Here is a 19,951-nt window from a genome sequence, read left to right as displayed (position 1 = left end):
AGTTTCTGGATTAATAGTCGAGCGATAATTTGTCGCTGGATCACAGGCTAAAGGTAAATGATGGGGGATGGGGTCGCGAAGTGGAGGCCGTGGGGGAGGTGAAGCAAAAGGGGTCAACAGCAAGGGCAGGAGGGCGGCTTTCAAGGGCTCCCCACTTGACTGATGCCAGGCCCCTTGATCAGGCACCAAGTGTCTCTGATCAAGGGATCCCGCCACCACTACCACTGGTTTGCTTGTCATGCTTCATGTATGACAAGTTCCTTGTCTGCCACTGGGTTAATACCAGCAGTAGCAGGCTGGGGCCCTTAAATGGACATTAATTGTCTACTCAAACACTGTAATTTGTGTTTAAGGATCCAATTTACTTTGTTAAACAGCAATTCCTTAATCATAATATAGTCAGTTTAAATGTTTTTTTAAACTCAGGTGGTGCTTTAATTCTACCTGATAAAGGATACTAACTGTATTACTGTCTTTAATTTGATGATTTATTATTGTCACATGTATTACTATATAGTGAAAAGTATTGCACACCATACAGACAAAGCATACCATACATAGGGAAGGAAAGGAGTGAAGAATGTAGTGTTACAGTCATAGCTATGGTGTAGAGAAAGATCAACTTAGTGCAAGGTAGGTCCATTCAAAAGTCTGATGGCAGCAGGGAAGAAGCTGTTTTTGAGTAGGTTGGTATGTGATCTCAGACTTTTGTATTTTTCTCCTGATGGAAGAAGGTGAAAGAGAGAATGTCTGGGGTGCATGCGGTCTTTGATTATGCTGGCTGTTTTCCCGAGACAGCTTTAGAAAGCTCTTGTAATGATCTTTATGAGGCTCATGAGGTGGGCCTCTTGGAGTATGAGCTCCCTGATTGAGGTAATGATTGCCTGCTCAATCAGAGTGTCACCAGAAGCATCAGGGCTATTGACATTTTGGATTCTGACTTTGTATCTGAAGCACTCTTAGGAGTGGAATTGAGTTTGTAAATAAAGGGAAATTGGTGAAGGGACACCAGCCATTGAGGAGTTATTTCAGCTCTGTAGTGTCACAAAGTCTTTTAGTACAAGGTACATTTTGATATCCTTCGAGAACAAAAAAACTCAGAAAAGAATGCACCCATTTTACCTCTGGATCCATCGGAGTAAAAGCCAAATTGACAAGGCTGACAGTCGTGTGTACCATTGACTTGGACAAAACCTGGGTTACAAGGCTGACATGGTTTCTTGGCTCCAGAAGCAGGAAGTTTCACTGCCCCCTTTGCCTCTTCACTACAGAGTTTGGGCTCAATCCATTTGTACATGATCTGAGTCTGCAGATTAAATAACAGAGGAAGAAAAAAGTGTCACAGGCTTGAAACCTAGTCAACCTAACCAAAAATACGTAAAGCAAATTGAAGATATAATAGTGTTTCTTTCGTGGTTAGCAGGTTATGAATGTTCAGAAACTTCAATTTTGAGAGTTTTGTTTGCTAAATAGCTGTCATTAATAAAATGCATCAATGCTGCTTTTGGAACTCTCCTCCAAAACTGGCATTCATTAAAACTCCCAGGTCAGGGACCTGCAGCCCAATGAAACTCCCTGTACTCCTCCTTGGTGTGAATATCTAATTATCATGATCTCCCCTAATTACTAACTAACCTCAGGCCTTTCTGAGTAGCTGTTGTTTGTTAGTTGTTTTTATATGTGGTTTCGCCAGCCCTTCACAAGTGAGGTAGACATGATCGCATTTAATTTGCCTAAAGTATTTATAGCAGGCAGAGGGAAGAGATTTTCACCCCATTCGTTCCGACCATAACTGGGGTTGCCATGGGGATGGAACTAGTAAAGCAGCGGCAAGGTGAAAACAAACTCTAGAAAGTCCCTGAAAGATACTCGCGTTGATTTTCAACTTTTTCACTAACAATTAATTGCCACAAAACAGGGTCAGTACCATTAAGGTTCTATTAATCAAGATGATACAGGAGCTACCATTTTGAAAGGGATCCACTGTCAGGTCATAGAGTTATACAGTGCAGAAAAGACCCTTCAGCCCATCGAGTCTGCACTGACAACAGCTACCACTAAATTCATGCTCATCCCATTTTCCAGCACATGGGCTATATCCTTGAATGTTATGATATTTCAAGTGCTCATCCCAATACTTTTTAATGATTGCAAGGTTTTCCAGGCTCCACTACCTTCCCAAGCAGTGCATTCCAAATTCTCATCATCCTTTGAGTGAAAAAGTTTTTTCTCAAATCCCCTGTGACTCCACTGCTCCTCACCCTAACACTTTGACCCTGAGACAAAGGGGAACAGCTGCGTCCTATTCACCTTGTCCATGCGCCTCATAATCTTATACACCTTAATCATGTCCCCCCACCATGCCCCCCCCCCTCCCCTCCCCTCCCCCCCCCCCCTCCCCCCCCCCCCCCCCCCCCCCCAGCCTTCTCTGCTCTAAAGAAAATGATCCAAGCCTATCTAGTCTCTCCTTATAGCTCAAATGCTCCATTCCGGTGAATCTCTTCTGAACAGCCTCTAGGTCTTCAAAGTTCCTCTTTGTTTCAGTCAGTAGGTGCCTTTATAATGTGCAAACCATAGCCCTAAGATTTAAATGGAGCTCCAGTTGCTATTTTAGGTTAGAACTGGTCAGAGCCTGCACTATATAGATTCTGATCAGGTCCATGATCGAGGAGGATGAAGTGATGATGTTTATTTTGGGCAGCGCGAAATTAACCTGGATTCTTGCCAATGCAAGACCACCTCTTCCATTGTCATCACCCCTCCTCCCCAGAACAGTCCTTTCTGGTGGATGGGAAGGCCCGCAGTGTTAGCTGCATATAAATTGTTTAAATTTATTCATTTGTGTGACAAGTAGGCTTACATTGACACTGCAATGAAGTTACTGTGAAAATCCCCGCGTCACCACACTCCAGAACCTGTTCGGGTACACTGAGGGAGAATTTAGTGTGGCCAATGCACCTAACCAACAATTCTTTTGGACTGTGGGAGGAAACCGGTACACCCAGAGGAAACCCATGCATACACAGGGAGAACGTGCAGACTCTGCACAGGCAGTAACCCAAGCTGGGAATCGAACCTAGGTCCCTGGCTCTGTGAGGCAGCAGTGCTAACCACTGCGCCACCATGCCGTGCATTTAATTACGTGTTGGTGAAGTACACTAATTGGAGTTTTGCTTGAGCACATCTATGAGACTCTTAGTGAATGTGTGCTGCAGTTGGGTTGGGAAGTGTATGCTTGTAATGTTTCACTCTGTAAATAAATGTAAGGCTGAGTAAAGATTGGCTGCTGTGCTATTCTTTAATAGAACAAACAGTTTGCCAGCCTAATATTGATGAGCCGAGAGCCTTAAAATTGTGATAATCATACAAGTCAAAATCAAAGCCACCACTTGGATAGCTTGAAGAGTAAACTTAGGATGACATCAAAAAGAGATATCTTTATACAAACTAGAGGGGAACAGTTCACATTTTCTTTTCTCCCTTTCACACACACACATTCACACATGATTTATGGATCCTGGTTCATTTTAGATTGGTCAAATTTCAGTGCAAATCAATTATTGTTTTTCTTCATCATCTCACACTGCAGCTTTTGCTTTGTGTACAGAGCTAGTCAAATTCTGGGTTTGGGGAAGCTACAGTGAATTTTACTAAAGCCAACATTTTAGAGGGAAGTTATTGCATTGAAAGTCAAAGTCCTTGCCGTCAACTGAAAGGAGGTGGGGAGAAAGTGAAGTGAAAGGAAGCCTAATGGGGTGAGTTTTAACATCTCAGGGTGGTCAGGAGAGGGGCTAGGGGTTAAAATCGGAAACCCAACCCCAGCCCATCAGAAACATAGAAACAGAAAATAGGAGCAGGAGGAGGCCATTCGGCCCTTCGAGCCTGTTCCGCCATTCATTATGTTCATGGCTGATCATCCAACTCCGTAGCCTGATCCCGCTTTCCCTCCATATCCTTTGATTCCCCTCACCTGAACTGCCAAATATAACTGCTATTTGAAAACATTCAATGTTTTGGCCTCAACTACTTTCTGTGGTACCGAATTCCACAGGCTGACCACTCTCTGGGGGAAGAAATTTCTCCTCATCTCTGTCCTACGCAGCCTACCCTGTACCTTAGATTGTGACCCCTGGTTCTTGACAGCCCAACCATCAGGAATATCCTTCTTGTATTTACCCTGTCTCGTCCTGTTAGAATTATATGTTTCTATTGAGGCTAAAAGGATCAAGAGATATGGGAAGAAGGGGGGAATCAGGATATTGAATTCGATGATCAACCATGATCAAAATGAATGGTGGAGCAGGCTCGAAGGGCCAAATGGCCTACTTCTGCTTCTCGTTTCTATGTTTATAGGTTTCTATGAGATTCTCCCTCATTCTTCTGAACTGCAGCTCTATCCATATAGATTCCACATTGTCTAAGCTAATATCCTTCCTCAGCATGGTGTTAATTTCCTCTTTAACCAGCAATGCAGCATCACCTTTACCTCTTTAGCTGTCCTTCCTAATACCTAGATGTTCAATTCTCGTCCCTGGCCACCCTGCAACCATGTCTCCGTTTTTCTATTTCATAGCCAGTTACATCTATTTGCACAATGAATTCATCCACTTAACTGTGAATACTCTGCACATTAAGGCATAAAGCCTTTAGGCTTGTCTTTTTAACATTACTGATCCTGTTCCCACTACTTTTCACTGAGGCCATGTTTGAATCTGGCCCTTGGTTTCTCTGCCTAACACTTTTCTTATCCCCTTTTCTGTCTTCAGAGTTTGTCCTTGGTTTCCTCTCCTCTGACTCCTTGAACAGGTTCCCATTCCCCTGCTATTTTAGTTGAAACCCTCCCCAACCACACTAGCAATAGAAACATAGAAACTCCTTCTGGGAGTTGTGGTGAGCAACTTGCTCAGATTTACAGCCATGTGGACTGAATGGCCTTGAGCCAGCTTTTCCAGGACTTGGAAAATCAGCAGCTGAAGCGGGGTGGGAACTGCTTTTTCTGGCACTCCTTGTGGGCCAAAAGGAGAAGAAATGCTTGCTCGCAACCCCCTTATCTTACCATCCATGATCTGCCTCCCTCCTACAATCAGCCAGTATACCCCTCTCCGCAATCCAATATCTCACTTCATTATTAAGTGACCCACCCCTGCTATTAAATCCCTTATCCACGTGATCAGCTGACGGCCTCACACTCTGATTTCCCTCTGCTTGTGATCTCTCCCTCCCTTCTTTGTAGCTGCTGGCTGGGGTCTTGTGGATCAGGCTTTCCTACCCAGGATGCAGTCAGTCTTTTGACCTGGCAAGTTGCTGTGTGGGTAACCGAGTCAATGGAAATCATAAGAGATCCTGATGAGGACATCTCGCTAACATTTCAGGGTACCCTGGTCATGAATAGTCATCACAGTCTCCCCCCACCTCCCTACAAATAACAGGGCCCATAATGTGTCCATCTTGGCTCAGCAGTAGCCACTCTTGCACAGAATCTGAAACATTTGAGTTCAAGTCTCAACCACATAATCTAGGCCAACACTTCACTGCAAGGCTGAGGGACGATTTGTTAAACTACCATCCAACCCCAATTTTTACTCAGGTTATGTACTCTTTGGTCACATTGGGGTTTGCAGAGCTTATAGCTAAACTCAGGCCATTACACTTGATAATGCAGAGTTTGTGCTTGATGCATATCAGTGAACTAAATTATCAACTTGACTCAACATGTATACCCGAGAGAATAATTTTTAAAAGTGCCTATGTCGAAGTTAATTGCTGCATTTATGCACAGTTGTTCGATGTGGTCCAACTTTATATAAAAGATTACAAGGTCAGTTTAAACCCCACAAATTGTATGTTAGAGAATTACCTTTCCTTCAAAATCGCATGGTGTATGGGTAGAGAAGTAGTCCTTCTCTGAGCATGGAGGTTGTGGTTTGCATGACCCTGACCCGGGTTCTGAATCAAAAAAGACAGAAACAGATAAATGCCTTGCAATCAAAGCTTATGCAATGATGTGGGTCCAATGGTGACAAATAAAACCAAGCAATAGAACTCCAATTACCGTTGGTACAAATACACTCAAAAAGTGAGCAAGCGAATGAGCAGATAATTTTGAACCATTTTATTTCTCATACCTTTTGGGTTTAAATTTAGAACAGTATCAGCAGGAGCATGAGCTCACGCACCACATGGGAATAAAATGTTACAAAGAAACCCCAAGGAGCCACAGCAGAAGCAACCATTTATTTTCTGCCTTCTTGGCTAATGTGACTGCCTTCCTGTAATAAAGGGGACGGTTTCACAAAAGAACTACCGGTGAATTCAAAGGCTCAGGATGTCAAGCCACTGGATTATTGACCTTCTAGTTAAGGAAGTAAGTACTTTTGACGGAGATTGCATGAGGTTTGTGTGAATGTCAGACAAGGATAGGGCCAGAGTGGCTGTGTGATGAGCTCCTATTGTTAAGTAACCTGCCAGCTTTCACTATCAGGGCTTATAATTGAAGAAGTTCCACTCGGATAAAGTTTTCTAAAGCACTCCGCTCCCACTGAACTGAGCTCCAGAAAAACTACACACATCCAGGAGAAGAAGTGGATATATGAGAACATTCACAAAATAAAAAAGGAGGAAGGTGGAAAAATCTAGGTTGGCCCCTTTTGTAAACCCCACAATGGCGTACGGCAGAAGGAAATGAAGGCATTTGATGGATAATCTTGTACGGATGAGCTAACATCCTTAATTTTCCTCGTTTCACATCAAGTGGACAAAGGGCCAATGCCCTGACATTCAGTTGTGGGATATTAGATTGATACTTATCATGTAGTTGTAGGAAATTTCTCTCTTTGCCATTTTAACAGAGGCATTAACCTATTTAAAATAAATGGAGCAACTCCTCCATTGGAAGAACAATTCTAAATAATGTCTCTATGCATTATTATCTTTGCAGAAAAATCATGTTCTTTTGCTCATGGTGGTATGATTGTGGAGCTTAACTGCCAAAGTAATCTGTGAGTGGAACGAGGAAATGGCACAATTGATAATGAGTTCAGCAACCACTTCAGTATTATGTTACCTGAATATCGATCTTTATCACACTTTTGGCATGAAGTCGCTCCTCTTGGAGAATAGGTATTTCTTGGACATAAGTCACAATGGGAGGATCCAGGTTTTGCATTGAATGTACCTGGTTTACAAGGAAAGCATTCCGATGTGTAGGCCACTCCTTAACAACGAAAAAAAAACAAGGGAACCAATGACAAGTGAAGACAAAAGTTGGCTGATTAATTAAGCAAGATATCTATCTCTTTTGTCTTTAACAACATTGTCACATAGATTTCACTGGTTAATTTTCACTACAGTGCAGAAATGAGGCTGGATGCAAACCACAGTCATGGTTGAACATACTTTATCCTGCAACTACTTACCGAATGGTGCCATCTGCATCCAATTTATGGTCACAATCTCAAAAATGTTTGCTTTAATAATTTTCTTGGATTTATATTGTGTTCTTCTCATCAGCTTGTTTCAAAGTGCTTTGCACAAGTTCTTTGGAAATACAATGTAGTCAAGCAGGGCAATTCTTCGACTGTTACAACATCAAATACACAGCAATCTGATGAATAACGAGTCAATCTGTGTCACATGCTATTGGCTGAGAGAGTACTATTGTGCAGGACATCAAGGCATCTTGTTCCTCTTCTTTGACCCAAGCAATAGGATCTCTAACATAGCTCAACTAATGAGCATAATTCAATTTAGTTGAAACTTTTAGCCCAAGTTGAGCACCTGTATCACCGCACACTGGACTGTCAGCCTGGACCAGGGGCCTGCAACCTACAGCTCCAGAACTGCATGCAGTCCATTAGGAACTCATGTGAGGCTCCGGATCTTTATCAATCAAACCCATTTTGATGATAATTAAGTGGTTTATTTTGTTTTTTTAAATTTCAATTAACAACACTTTCGTTAAGAGCTTTCAAACCTGGTTGAAATGTGTCTCTGCCCAGTTTTCATTTTATTGACATTTGATTGGAGCTTTAAGACATTGGGGCAAATTTTCCTGTTCCGCCCATCATAGGAGTCACAGCAGGTGAGGGACAGACCATGGAAAGATCCATTGACCTCAGGTGGGATTTTCCTGTTTCGGGGCGAGCGCAGCCGGAAAACCCCGCCCACTGCATTTTTGGTGACATCCAGAAAATGGCTCTTCCTGAACTGGATGGTGCACACAATCTGGGCTCCAAACACAACTGTTTGATGCAGAAGCAAGATTATTACCAACTGAGCTAATCTAACATGCTCGTTTACTCAGTGGCTAAATTTTCTGCTGACTGTTATCAGTCAGTGTAGATGGGTTAAAATTGCCCTGAACAAATACATTTCCATAGACAAGCCATTGAACTCCCAACACCATTACTCCTATGAAACTCATCTCCAAACTCCGTGGCCTGGGGCTCGGCTCCTCCCTCTGCGACTGGATCCTGGACTTCCTAATCCATAGATCGCAATAGGTAAGGATAGGCAGCAACACCTCCTCCACGATCAACACCGGTGCCCCACAAGGCTGTGTCCTCAGCCCCCTACTATACGCCTTATACACCTCTGACTATGTGGTCAAATTCCCCTCCAACTCGATTTTCAAGTTTGCTGAAGACACCACCGTAGTAGGTTGGATTTCAAACAATGACAAGACGGAGTACAGGAAAGAGATAGAGAATCTGGTGAACTGGTGCAACGACAATAATCTGTCCCTCAATGTCAACAAAACGAAGGAGATAGTCATCGACTTCAGGAAGCGTAGTGGAGGACATGCCCCTGTCTACATCAATTGGGATGAAGTAGAAGTGGTCGAGAGCTTCAAGTCTTTAGGTGTCCAGATCACCAACAACCTGTCCTGGTCTCTCCATGCTGACGCCATAGTTGAAAAAGCCCACCAACGCCTCTACTTCCTCAGAAGACTAAGGAAATTTGGCATGTCCTCTACGACTCTCACCAAACTTTAAAAATGCACCATAGAAAGCATTCTTTCTGGTTGTATCACACCTTGGTATGGCTTCTGCTCGGTCCAAGACCGTAAGAAACTACAAAGAGTTGTGAACGAAGCCCAGTCCATCACTCAAACCAGCCTCCCATCCATTGACTCTGTCTACACTTCCTGCTGCCTCGGAAAAGCAGCCAGCATAATTAGAGGACTCTACGCACCCCCGACATTCTCTCTTCCACCTTCTTCCATCAGGAAAAAGATATAAAAGTCTGAGGACATGTACCAACTGACTCAAGAACAGCTTCTTTCCCGCCGCCATCAGACTTTTGAATGGATCTACCTCACATTAAGTTGATCTTTATCAACACCCTGGCTATGAATGTGATACTACATTCTGCACTCTCTCCTTTCCTTCTCTAGGAACGGTATGCTTTGTCTCTATAGCGTGCCAGAAACACTACGTTTCACTGTATACTAATACATGTGACAATAATAAATCAAATCAAATCCACTTGCCTGCCCATTCACGATAGCTCTTCAAATACTTACTAATTAAAAATCTGTCAACCACTGCCTTAAATTTACTCAAAATCCCAGCGTCAACCACATTCTTGGATAGTGAATTCCACTGTCTCATTACCCTTTCAGAGAAGTAATTTATCCTTTTCTCTGTTTTAATCTACTACCCTTATCATAAAAATATAACCTGTTTTTCTAGATTGCCCCACAAGAGAAAGTAACCTCTACATGTCTATATCAATCTCCCTTATCATCTTGCACACATCAATTAGATTGGCTCTTATTCTAATCACCAGGGAGTATCAGCCTAAACTACCCAATCTCGCTTTCTAAGTCAAACCCCTCATCTCTGGAATCAATCTAGTGAACCTCCTCTGAACTGCCTCCAATGCAACTACATCCCTCCTCAAGTAAGGGGACCAAAACTGTACACAGTATTCTGCGTGCAGTCTCACTAATACTTTGTACAGTAGCAGCAACACTTCACTACTTTTATATTCTATTCCTTTAGCAATGAATGCCAAAATTCCATTTGCCTTCCTTATTACCTGCTGTACCTGCACATTAGTTTTCTGCGATTCATGCACATGAACATCCAAACCCCTGTGCACTAAAGCACTACGAAGTTTTTCCCAATTTCGATAATAATTTGCCTTTCTATTTTTCCTTCCAATATTGAAAAACTCTCAGTTATCCACGTTAAACTCCAACTGCCAAATGTTGCCCCATTCACTTAACCTATCCATATCCATTTGTAAATTGCTTATTTCATTATTTAAACTTACCATCCCACATATTTTAACATCATTTGCAAATTTTGCTTTGGTACCTACTATCCCTGCATCCAGCTCATTAACATAGAGTATAAATAGCTGGAGCACGAGGACCAAACCCTTTGACACCCCACTAGTTACATCTTGCCAACCCGAAAAATACCTATTTATCCCAACTCTCTGCTTTCTGTTAATTAGCCAATCCTCTATCCAAGTTAATAAATTACCCCTCAGCCCATGTGAACTAACATTGTGCATTAACTTTTTGTGTGGCACCTTATCAAATACCTTCTGGAAGTCCAGATATACTACATCTACAGGATCACCATTATCCACTTTGCTTGTTACATCTTCAAAGAACTCAAGCAAATTCGTCAAACGTGTTGACTCTGATGGATTGCATTTCGACTTTCTAAATGTCCTTTTATTACTTCCTTTATAATGCATTTGGACAATTTCCCAACAACAAGCCAGAATTTTCCAGCTGTTCATATCGTCGGGATTCTCTGGTCCTGCTGCAGTAAAAGGGAGAATTGGCTGGATGCCAGATTCTCCATCCTTGCTTGCAGCACTGGCGGGCGTGAATGGCTAGAAAATTCCAGCCCAGATGTTACACTAATCGCCCTATAGTTTCCTACAGATTACCTCTCTCACCTTTTGAATAAGGCCATTATATTAGCATTTTTCCAATCCACCGGAACCATTCCCGTATCCAGGGAATTTTGGAATATTGTAAGCAATAGATTCACTATCTCCAGTGCCATTTTGTTTGAGACTCTGGGATGTAGGCCATCAGGCCCTGGGGCATGCCTGCCTTCAATCTCATTACTTTGTTCAGTACTTTTTCCCTAGTGACGATGATAGTTCTAAGTTCCTCCCTTTCTATAACCTCTGCTTTTTCAGTTGTGATAATACTATTGAGATAATGCTTGTGACATCTGCCATGAAAACTGAGGCAAAATATTGATTTAGAGTCTCAGCCATTTCTGCATTCCCCACTATTAACTCCCCAGCCTCATGTTCCAAGGGACCAACATTCAATTTAGCCACTCTCTTCCTCTTTATATACTTACAGAAACTTCTACTGTTTGTTTTACATTTGCACTAGTTTTCTTTCATAATTTGCTCTTTTTATTACTTTTTTAATGACCCTTTGTTGATCTTTAAAAGCTTCCCATTCTTCCAGTCTGCTACTGGAATATGGTTGGTCTTAGTTTTTGTTGTCCTTAACCTTGCTTGGCCATGGAAGTCTTTCCCCCCTCTTACTACCTTTCCTCCTTTCGGGAATATATTTTATTTAGGCAGACTTGAATATCTCCTTATATATGTGCCACTGTACATCAACTGTCCTACCTTGTAGTCTTCCTGTCCAGTCCATTAGGACCAAACTGACCTTGTGCCTACATAATTTATTTTGTTTAAATCCAGAATGCTAGTGTGGGATTCCAGTTTCTTGCCCTCAAACTGAATTTGAAATTCTAGCACGCTATGATCACTCTTTTTCCTAGAGGATCCTTAACTATGAAATTATTTATTTTCCCTGCCTCATTACATAATACTAATACTGCTCACTGGTTGGTTCCATAACATACTGCTCCAAAAATCTCTAATACATTCAATGAACTCTCCCTCAAGGCTACCCTTGTCAATTTAATTATTCCAGTCAAAATGCATGTTGAATTCACCCATGATTATTGCCGTACCTTTCTTACAAGTCCTCAGTATTTCTTAGTTTATATGTGTGCCACTATGGAACTACTGTTTGGGGACATATAGATTACTCTCACCAGGGTCTTCTTTCGCTCACTATTTCTTATTTCTACCCAGACTGATTCTGTGCCTTGGACTCCAGTGCCTATATAATTTCTCACTACAGCGCTGATAGAGTCATAGAGATTTACAGAATGGAAACAAGCCCTTCGGCCTAATTTGTCCATGCCGCACTTTTTTTTTAAACCCCTAAGCTAGTCCTAATTGCCCGCATTTGGCCCATATGATTTCTTCTTTCACTAACAAAGCTACACCACCTCCTTTTCCTTCCTGCCTATCCTGCCGAAATAGTGAATACCCTTGAACATTCAATTCCCAAACCTGGTTCCCTGCAACCACATCTCAGTAACTGAAACTAAATCATACCCATTTTTCTCAATTTGTGCTGTTAACTCATTAATTTCATTCATGCATTCAGATACAAAGCCTTTAAGTTTGTTTTATTATCCAATGTCCTTCCTTTGTTATGAGTCCTTGGTGCAATATGACTTTCATATGATCTATTACTATCTTTTGCTTTCTGTTGACACTCAGACTCATCACTAACCTGTACTCCTACCTCCTTTAACTTTGACCTCCTAATTTTCCCTGCAAGTAAACCCTCACCCCCACTATTTCATTTAAAGCCCTCTCTACTTCCCTGGTTATGCGGTCCACAAGTATACTGGTCCCAGCACGGTTCAGATGTAGGCCATCCCAACAGTACAGCCCCCACTTACACCATTACTGTTGCCAGTGCCCCATGAACCAAAACCCACTTTTCCCACACCAGTCTTTGAGCCACATATTCATCTCTCTAATTTTATGTACCCTTTGCCAACTTGTGCATGCCTCAGCTAATAATCCAGAGGTTATAACCTTGGGGGTTCTGATTTCTAATTTAGTGCCCAACTCCTCAAACTGCCTGAACAGAACCTCTATACTCATTTTCCTTATGTCATTGGTATGTACATGGTCCACGACCACGGGATTCTCCCCGTCTTACTTGACCAGTACTTGTTTAAGTTACTTTAGTTTAAAGAGTAAATACACCATATTGTCCATGATAAATTTTTTTAAAAGCCAGGAACTTCTCTGCTCTGATCCTCAGTCATTACTCAGCTGATCAGCCTCAGACATTGATGATGTACAGCAGTTACAATTGTTCTTTTTTAATCCCTTCAAAATAAAAGCCAGGTTTCCTCCTATAGATCACTATTGTGCGTTTGGAATTGTGTGCCAGGTGAGGATAGAATCAGTTTCAGTTGTTGATGACACCATAGTTTAATATTGTGCTAACACAGACCATCTTGCCTTACATGTGAAAAATGGCCATTTGGATTAAATCCCAGAAATCTAAAACCATCCATGTCATCATAGTCCAGCATAAACCACTGATATCAGAAAGGAAGGCTGGCTGGAGGGATGGGGGAAGTTCTTACAGGTTGGATTGAAGAAAAATAGGATCGTAAAAAGAAAAAAAATCAACTGAGGGGTGAATCTTTATCCCTTGGAGATGTCATTGTATCTAAAATGCAAATAAATGATAATAGTGTGGCTGAACTGTGCTTTGATAGAACTGCAATATCTATAATTGATTCCAGGTGTGCAAAGTTTCAGAAGGTCAATTCGTTTAAAGATCAATGTACATGATTATATTCCAAAAAATCTTACAAAGAATTGAAGGGAAAACCATGTTCCCCGTATCTTAAAGTTTTAGTCTCAATACTGTCATGTACTATGCTACATTTAAAAATAGATGGTAACTATTATGTAGGAAAAGAATATTCCAAAATCGGAAGTGGCATGGTAGCACAGTGGTCAGCACTGCTGCTTCACAGTGCCAGGGACCCGGGTCCGATTCCCGGCTTGGGTCACTATCTGTGGGGAGTCTGCACGTTCTCCCCTTGTCTGCATGGGTTTCCTCTGGGTGCTCCAGATTCCTCCCCCATTCTGAAAGACGTGCTGGTTAGGTGCATTGACCCGAACAGGCGCCGGACTGTGGCGACTAGGGGGATTTGTACAGTAACTGCATTGCAGTCTTAATGTAAGTCTTACTTGTGACTAATAAATAAACTTTAACTTTACTTTAGACTGGGAGTGGTTTATGGTTGTACATATTTAACACTCAAAACTCTCATCTATCAAATTAATTTAGCTTTGCTTCATGAGGTATTGGACCATTTTGATTGAAAATGGTGGACTGCAGAAAGATTCATATTATTACCAATAATACAAAATTGCACCAAGACAAATAGTGCATAAAATAAACAGCATTTGTATTTTTTTTAAAAGTTCTTAGGTTGAGCCTATTCAGTGTGACAGCAATAATTTCCCCATGTGAAAGAATACAAAGTGACTGTACACATGCAGCACCAAACACACAAAGATAATGATTAGAAAGTAATAGGTTGTCACTGCAACAAAATTCTACTTGGTCATTCAGAAAGTTTAAAAATCACTTTAGGCGAATGCCACATTCCACCCTCATAACATGAAATATCGGAAAAATCTGTTATGAGGGTTAATTAAAAACACTATCAAAACCTTTCAAACAAGGGAGGATTTTAGTTCTCATGGAATATTTTCCAAAGTCATTTAATCCACCCTCCTATCATTTTAGACACATCAACAGAATCTGTTTGCTCCAGTAATCTCTTACTCTGTTTAAGGAACAGGGTGACCCAGTAATACTGCAAAAAATTCCATATATAGTACCTTTCTGCTAGTCACGGGATCTCACGTCAAAAACACCTGTGATGCAGGGCTTTCACTGGGAACCTGGGTTCATGCCGCAGCTGATGGCTGTGTTGTTTATGGGGAAAGGACACCATAAAACACAATAAAGCTCCAGTGACTGGAGATTAAGACCCTAAACCACTGAAAAATGGTATGAGGGATCAGTGCCCAATAACTGTCTTAACAAAAAGCTCTTTGGGCAGGTCATTACTAGATTAAAAGGTCTGGTTTTTATTCGTAAACTCACACACAATACAACCACATAATGCCATGCCAGATTATTTGTAGGAGCTTGATTACACTCACTAACAGAGTTAGAGATGGATGTTCATTGCCTATAACATTCAATGACCTCTCCGATCACTAAAGTACCTTTACTTTTCTAATGTCCTATTTGTTTTGTGGGCAGCATGGTGGCACAGTGGTTAGCACTGCTGCCTCACAGCTCCTGGAACCCAGGTTCGATTCCCAGCTTGGGTCACTGCCTGTGCGGAGTCTGCACGTTCTCCCCGTGTCTGCATGGGTTTCCTCCGGTTTCCTCCCACAGTCCAAAAGACGTGCAGGTTTGGTGGATTGGCCTTGCTAAATTCTCCTTCAGTGTACCTGAACAGGCACTGGAGTGTGGCGACTAGGGGATTTTCACAGTAGCTTCATTAATATAAGCCTACTTGTGACACTAATAAAATAAATTTTAAACTTAATTAAAAATTATTCTTCGGAGGTGGTAAACACGTGAGGTCATCATTATTACCCATATCCTGTTGCTCTGCGAAGTTGGTGGTGACAATTGAGATACCACTGATGTTAACAACAAAGAGACTTACACGTCTCTTGTGAAAGGCAACAAAAGGGAACTGCGTCAAGGCACCCTGGTTCATTTGATTGTCGCAAATTATTGCAATATCCAGAGGGATTCCTTCTTTCATGCATACTCCAATCTGCCCAGTTGTCAAATGTTTGCAGTGCCCAGATGATCAGGGGAATTCTCTACACTGGCATTACCCAGATAGGAGGTAAATGTCTGCTTGGATGAGGGCACACAATGAAAGGAACAGATCAGCTGCCTGTTATACAATCCATGACATTTTCCTTGCCATTGACTTCAAAGCAAAGGAAAATGGGGTAAGGTACGTACCCCCCATTCTGCACTGCATATCAAAATTGAATTTAATCCCATAGTTTGGATGCAGGCCATCAGGTCTGGAAGGAAAAGGCAGGTTCATTTACCTGAAGGGCATTGGTGAACCTATGGGGTATCTAACCAGAACAATCAGGCAGCTTTCAAGGTCATTTTATTTTCTTGGTGCCAACTCATAAGTTGATTCAATTCAATTTAGGATTCACGCCCTGTGGGCTTTCTTGTTCATAACCACTACACGATTGTACCCATAAAATACATATTAAAAGATGACCGAGAGATAGACATTTAAATATAATCGAGGTTTTCGGGTAACTAGAACAAGCAGCTTGAAGCAAGTCAGATTGCTTTCTGCCGTATTACTTCCACCCATTTCCTCCCGGACATTTTCTCACAGAATCACATAACAATCAGTTTCAAGGAATTGTTTGCATCATGAAACATTTACATTTAAATAGGCTGTTTCATTGATTCAGTCTAGCTTTCAATGTACCTGTGATAAAAATGTTTCTGATGAGAGCGGGCTTTAGCACTTGCATTCCCATTAAAAAGCCTGTTGTCCGCCAGTACAAGACATTATTGCCATGATTCAGCTGCACCTTTTGAAGAAAAAGAGCATGTTACAACATCTGGAAAGAACCCCAGCACAAGATTCTGAAAATATAAAGGACAAGATTTATATAGATCAGATAACAATGCCATGGATACTGTGATTGAAGTATATAGGGTCAGATTTTCATTGTGCCACCTGGGTATAAAATGAGCATTGGAGATCAGCCTTGATTACTAAAAAACACTCAATTTCCAGTCCAATGATTTCAGTTGATCCATAATGCCAGAACTACTTACAGTTACACTACAGGTGTGGGTTTGCAGTGAAGTCATTATGACTTTATACCTATACCAAGCTTGCAACAGATGTCAACCCCAACCGGACATGGGAGCAGAATGAAGTGAGATTAACTGCAGGCAGTAGTTTCATAACAATAAAAATGAGGAAAAAAGAGTAAAGTTCCAGCATTCAATAATTAAATTCTGTGTGCAAAAGTATTCTGATGATGACAAGTGTTCTTCGATCTTTGGGGTAATGTCTGTTGGAGAGCAGCCTTACAAAGTTTAAAGTTTACTTATTAGTATCACAAGTAAGCAGTACGTTAACACTGCAATGAAATTACTGTAAAAATCCCTTAGTCGCCACACCCCGGCGCCTGTTTGGGTACACTGAGGGAGAATTTAACACAGCCAATGCACATAACCAGTACATCTTTGGACTGTGGGAGGAAACCAGAGCACCCGGAGGAAACCCACGCAGACACAGGGAGAACATGTAAACACCACACAGACAGTGACCCAAGCCGGGAATCGAACACAGGTCCCTGGCGCTGTAAGGCAGCAGTGCTAACCACTGTGCCACCGTGCCACACAACATCACCACTGTTGTCCATGGATGTGCTGAAATGTGTTGGCTTTCAATATGTGTAAATGAACATTGTAAAACGTTTGCTCCTCTTTAAAGAGTGCAATAATTCAGCTATTAATTTGACTCAATGTGTATTTAAAATCCCAAAAAAGAGAAATAGCTTAATGCTGTGAAAGGTAAATATTTTACAGTTTAAATACAAAGATGTGAACTATCCCCCATTCCTGCTTCTGACCCGAGCTGTATCACTGCAGTCGGTAAATAAAGACTTGAAAACAAAAATGCTTTTACGCTGAACTATTCTCATATATTAAATTGTGATGAACTTACAAACAGGACTTGTAATATAAGTTAGCCCATCCCAAATTATAAAATGGCTCATGACTATAAAAAGGGGGAAACGATTTTGCAAAAGCGAAATGGAGAATGAACTCATGTGCATCAGGTTATACATTTCCTGTATTGGCAGCTTTTCCAAAAGACAATAAAGTATTTTCTTTTATGACAGTAAATATTGACTGCAATTCAACTGGTACCATTTAACACTCATTAAGATTAATAGCTTTTGCCAATGAGCATTTGGCAGTCTCACTGGACACAGACTAGGCTTAAAAACCTTTTGGTAAAGGACTGTTCAGTAGCAATACCCTGCTTGTTTAGTACTAAGCTCAAAAAGAAGACCAGAGGCGATGTGAATAGCTACTGGATCTGAAACTTTTCTCTTGTTTTTTAAACCTGTTCATCCAGACTGGTTTGGATACTTATCCAATTATTTAAGCTTCCATCTCCAATGAGATAAGGAAGACAAGGTACAAAGGTACAGTGTTTAGTAATACCGTCGTATTTTTTGAAGTAGATGGGAGGAAAATGGAAACAACATGGGAGAGATTTCTGTACATTCCCCCAACAATTTAAAAAGCGCCGCACGACAATTACCTTCTCTGCGGCTTCGCAAAATTATCCCACAACAGGCTTTGAAAATGAAAAGTGCAGAAATCTTTGAACACCATGCACAAACAGAATGCTAAATGGGAACCATGGTAACAGGATACATGTTCTGGTGATTCAGTGCGAGCAACACCATATGTCATCTGCTCAAGTGCTGCAAATCTTGCCTACGGAGTTGATTGCTGCAATTCCTCAGGGTTAACTGATCATCATCCCTTCTGTGCAAATTGACTCAGGCGTAGAGAAAATCACTGGGCGTGATTCTCCCGTTTTGAGGCTAAGTGCCCCACGCCAGCGGGAGTGTTTCCAGCTGGCGTTGACAGTGTCTTTCAGGGGAGGGGGGATTCACCGAGCTGAAAGATGCGGATGAGCTCTTTCGAGCAACCCCCAGGCCAGGCCCGCTAAGAGCGGCCTGATCTCCGCGCTCTGAGACAGACAACCCTCCCCCAAAAAATGAAATGGTAACACATCCCCCCCCCCCCCCCCCCCCCCACCCCACCCTCCCCACTACCCCCCCAACCCTCCCCCTCACATTGACCAGGGGAAACTGCAATCAATCCTTGCAAAATACTAAATTTCTTGGTTGGCAATAGAAAGCAGAAAGCATTGGAGCAGAACTGCCTACTTTAGGATGCAACATTTGAGGTGCTGCGGATGAAGATGGAGAAGAATGATTGTCTTCTTCAAAGCTCACAGGAGCATCGTGAGAAATGTCTGGGAGAAGGGGGCAGAATCATAATAGAATCATTGAATCCCTACAGTGCAGAAGGAGGCCATTTGGCCCATGGAGTCTGCAACAACCCTCTGACAAAGCATCTTATGCAGGCTCACCCCATCCTTGTAACCCTACTCATCTACATATCTTTGGATACTAAGGGACAATTTAACATGGCCAATCCACCTGACCTATTCACCTTTGGACTGTGGGATGAAAGCCACGCTGATACGGGGAGAACCTGCAAACTCCAAATTCCACAGTCACCCAAAGCTGGAATTGAACCCGGGTTCCTGGCGCTGTGAGGCAGCGTTACCCGCACATCTGACCAAAGAACACACCCGTCAACTCAACAGACTGAGCAAGATCTTTGATCCGGACCTTCAGAGCATCCTCCGTGCTCTCATCGCATGTAGTCCCCGCGTTGGAGATCTCTACTGCCTCTCGAAGATTCACAAGGCCAACGCACCCGGCAGTCGCGTCGTATGAGGCAATGGGACCCTGTGTGAGAACCTCTCTGGCTATGTCGAGGGCATCCTGAAACCCATTGTACAAAGAACCCCCAGCTTCTGTCACGACACTACAGACTTCCTACAGAAACTCAGCACACATGGAGCAGTTGAACCAGGAGCACTCCTCGTCACAATGATGTCTCGGCACTCTATACCAGCATTCCCCACGATGACGGCATTGCTGCAAATACCTCAGTACTCAACGCCGACAACCGCCAATCTCCAGATGCAATTCTACAACTCATCCGCTTCATCCTGGATCACAATGTCTTCACCTTCAACAACCAGTTCTTCATCCAGACACATGGAACAGCCATGGGGACCAAATACGCACCTAAATATGCCAACATCTTCATGCACAGGTTCGAACAAGACCTCTTCACTGCACAGGACCTTCAACCGATGCTATATACTAGATACATCGATGATATTTTCTTCCTTTGGACTCATGGCGAACAATCACT

General features: G+C 42.2%; 1 protein-coding gene across 1 annotated transcript in view; it reads right to left on the bottom strand.

The window, feature by feature from the left end:
* elapor1 (endosome-lysosome associated apoptosis and autophagy regulator 1) overlaps window positions 1-19,951 on the bottom strand; it is a 131,199-nt gene that overhangs the window by 54,799 nt on the left and 56,449 nt on the right. Inside the window, exons 6-9 of the mRNA XM_078242270.1 lie at window positions 16,386-16,491; window positions 7,064-7,213; window positions 5,858-5,946; window positions 1,123-1,306 (exon numbers count right to left, since the gene is read on the bottom strand). Of these exons, the coding sequence (XP_078098396.1) occupies window positions 1,123-1,306; window positions 5,858-5,946; window positions 7,064-7,213; window positions 16,386-16,491 (529 nt within the window). The remainder of the gene's footprint in view (window positions 1-1,122; window positions 1,307-5,857; window positions 5,947-7,063; window positions 7,214-16,385; window positions 16,492-19,951) is intronic.

Source organism: Mustelus asterias, chromosome 25 (genome assembly GCF_964213995.1).
Source record: "Mustelus asterias chromosome 25, sMusAst1.hap1.1, whole genome shotgun sequence".
NCBI classification, from domain to species: Eukaryota; Metazoa; Chordata; class Chondrichthyes; order Carcharhiniformes; family Triakidae; genus Mustelus; species Mustelus asterias.
Note: the sequence above shows the minus strand (reverse complement) of the source record. Positions and strands in the feature narration are given on the sequence as shown.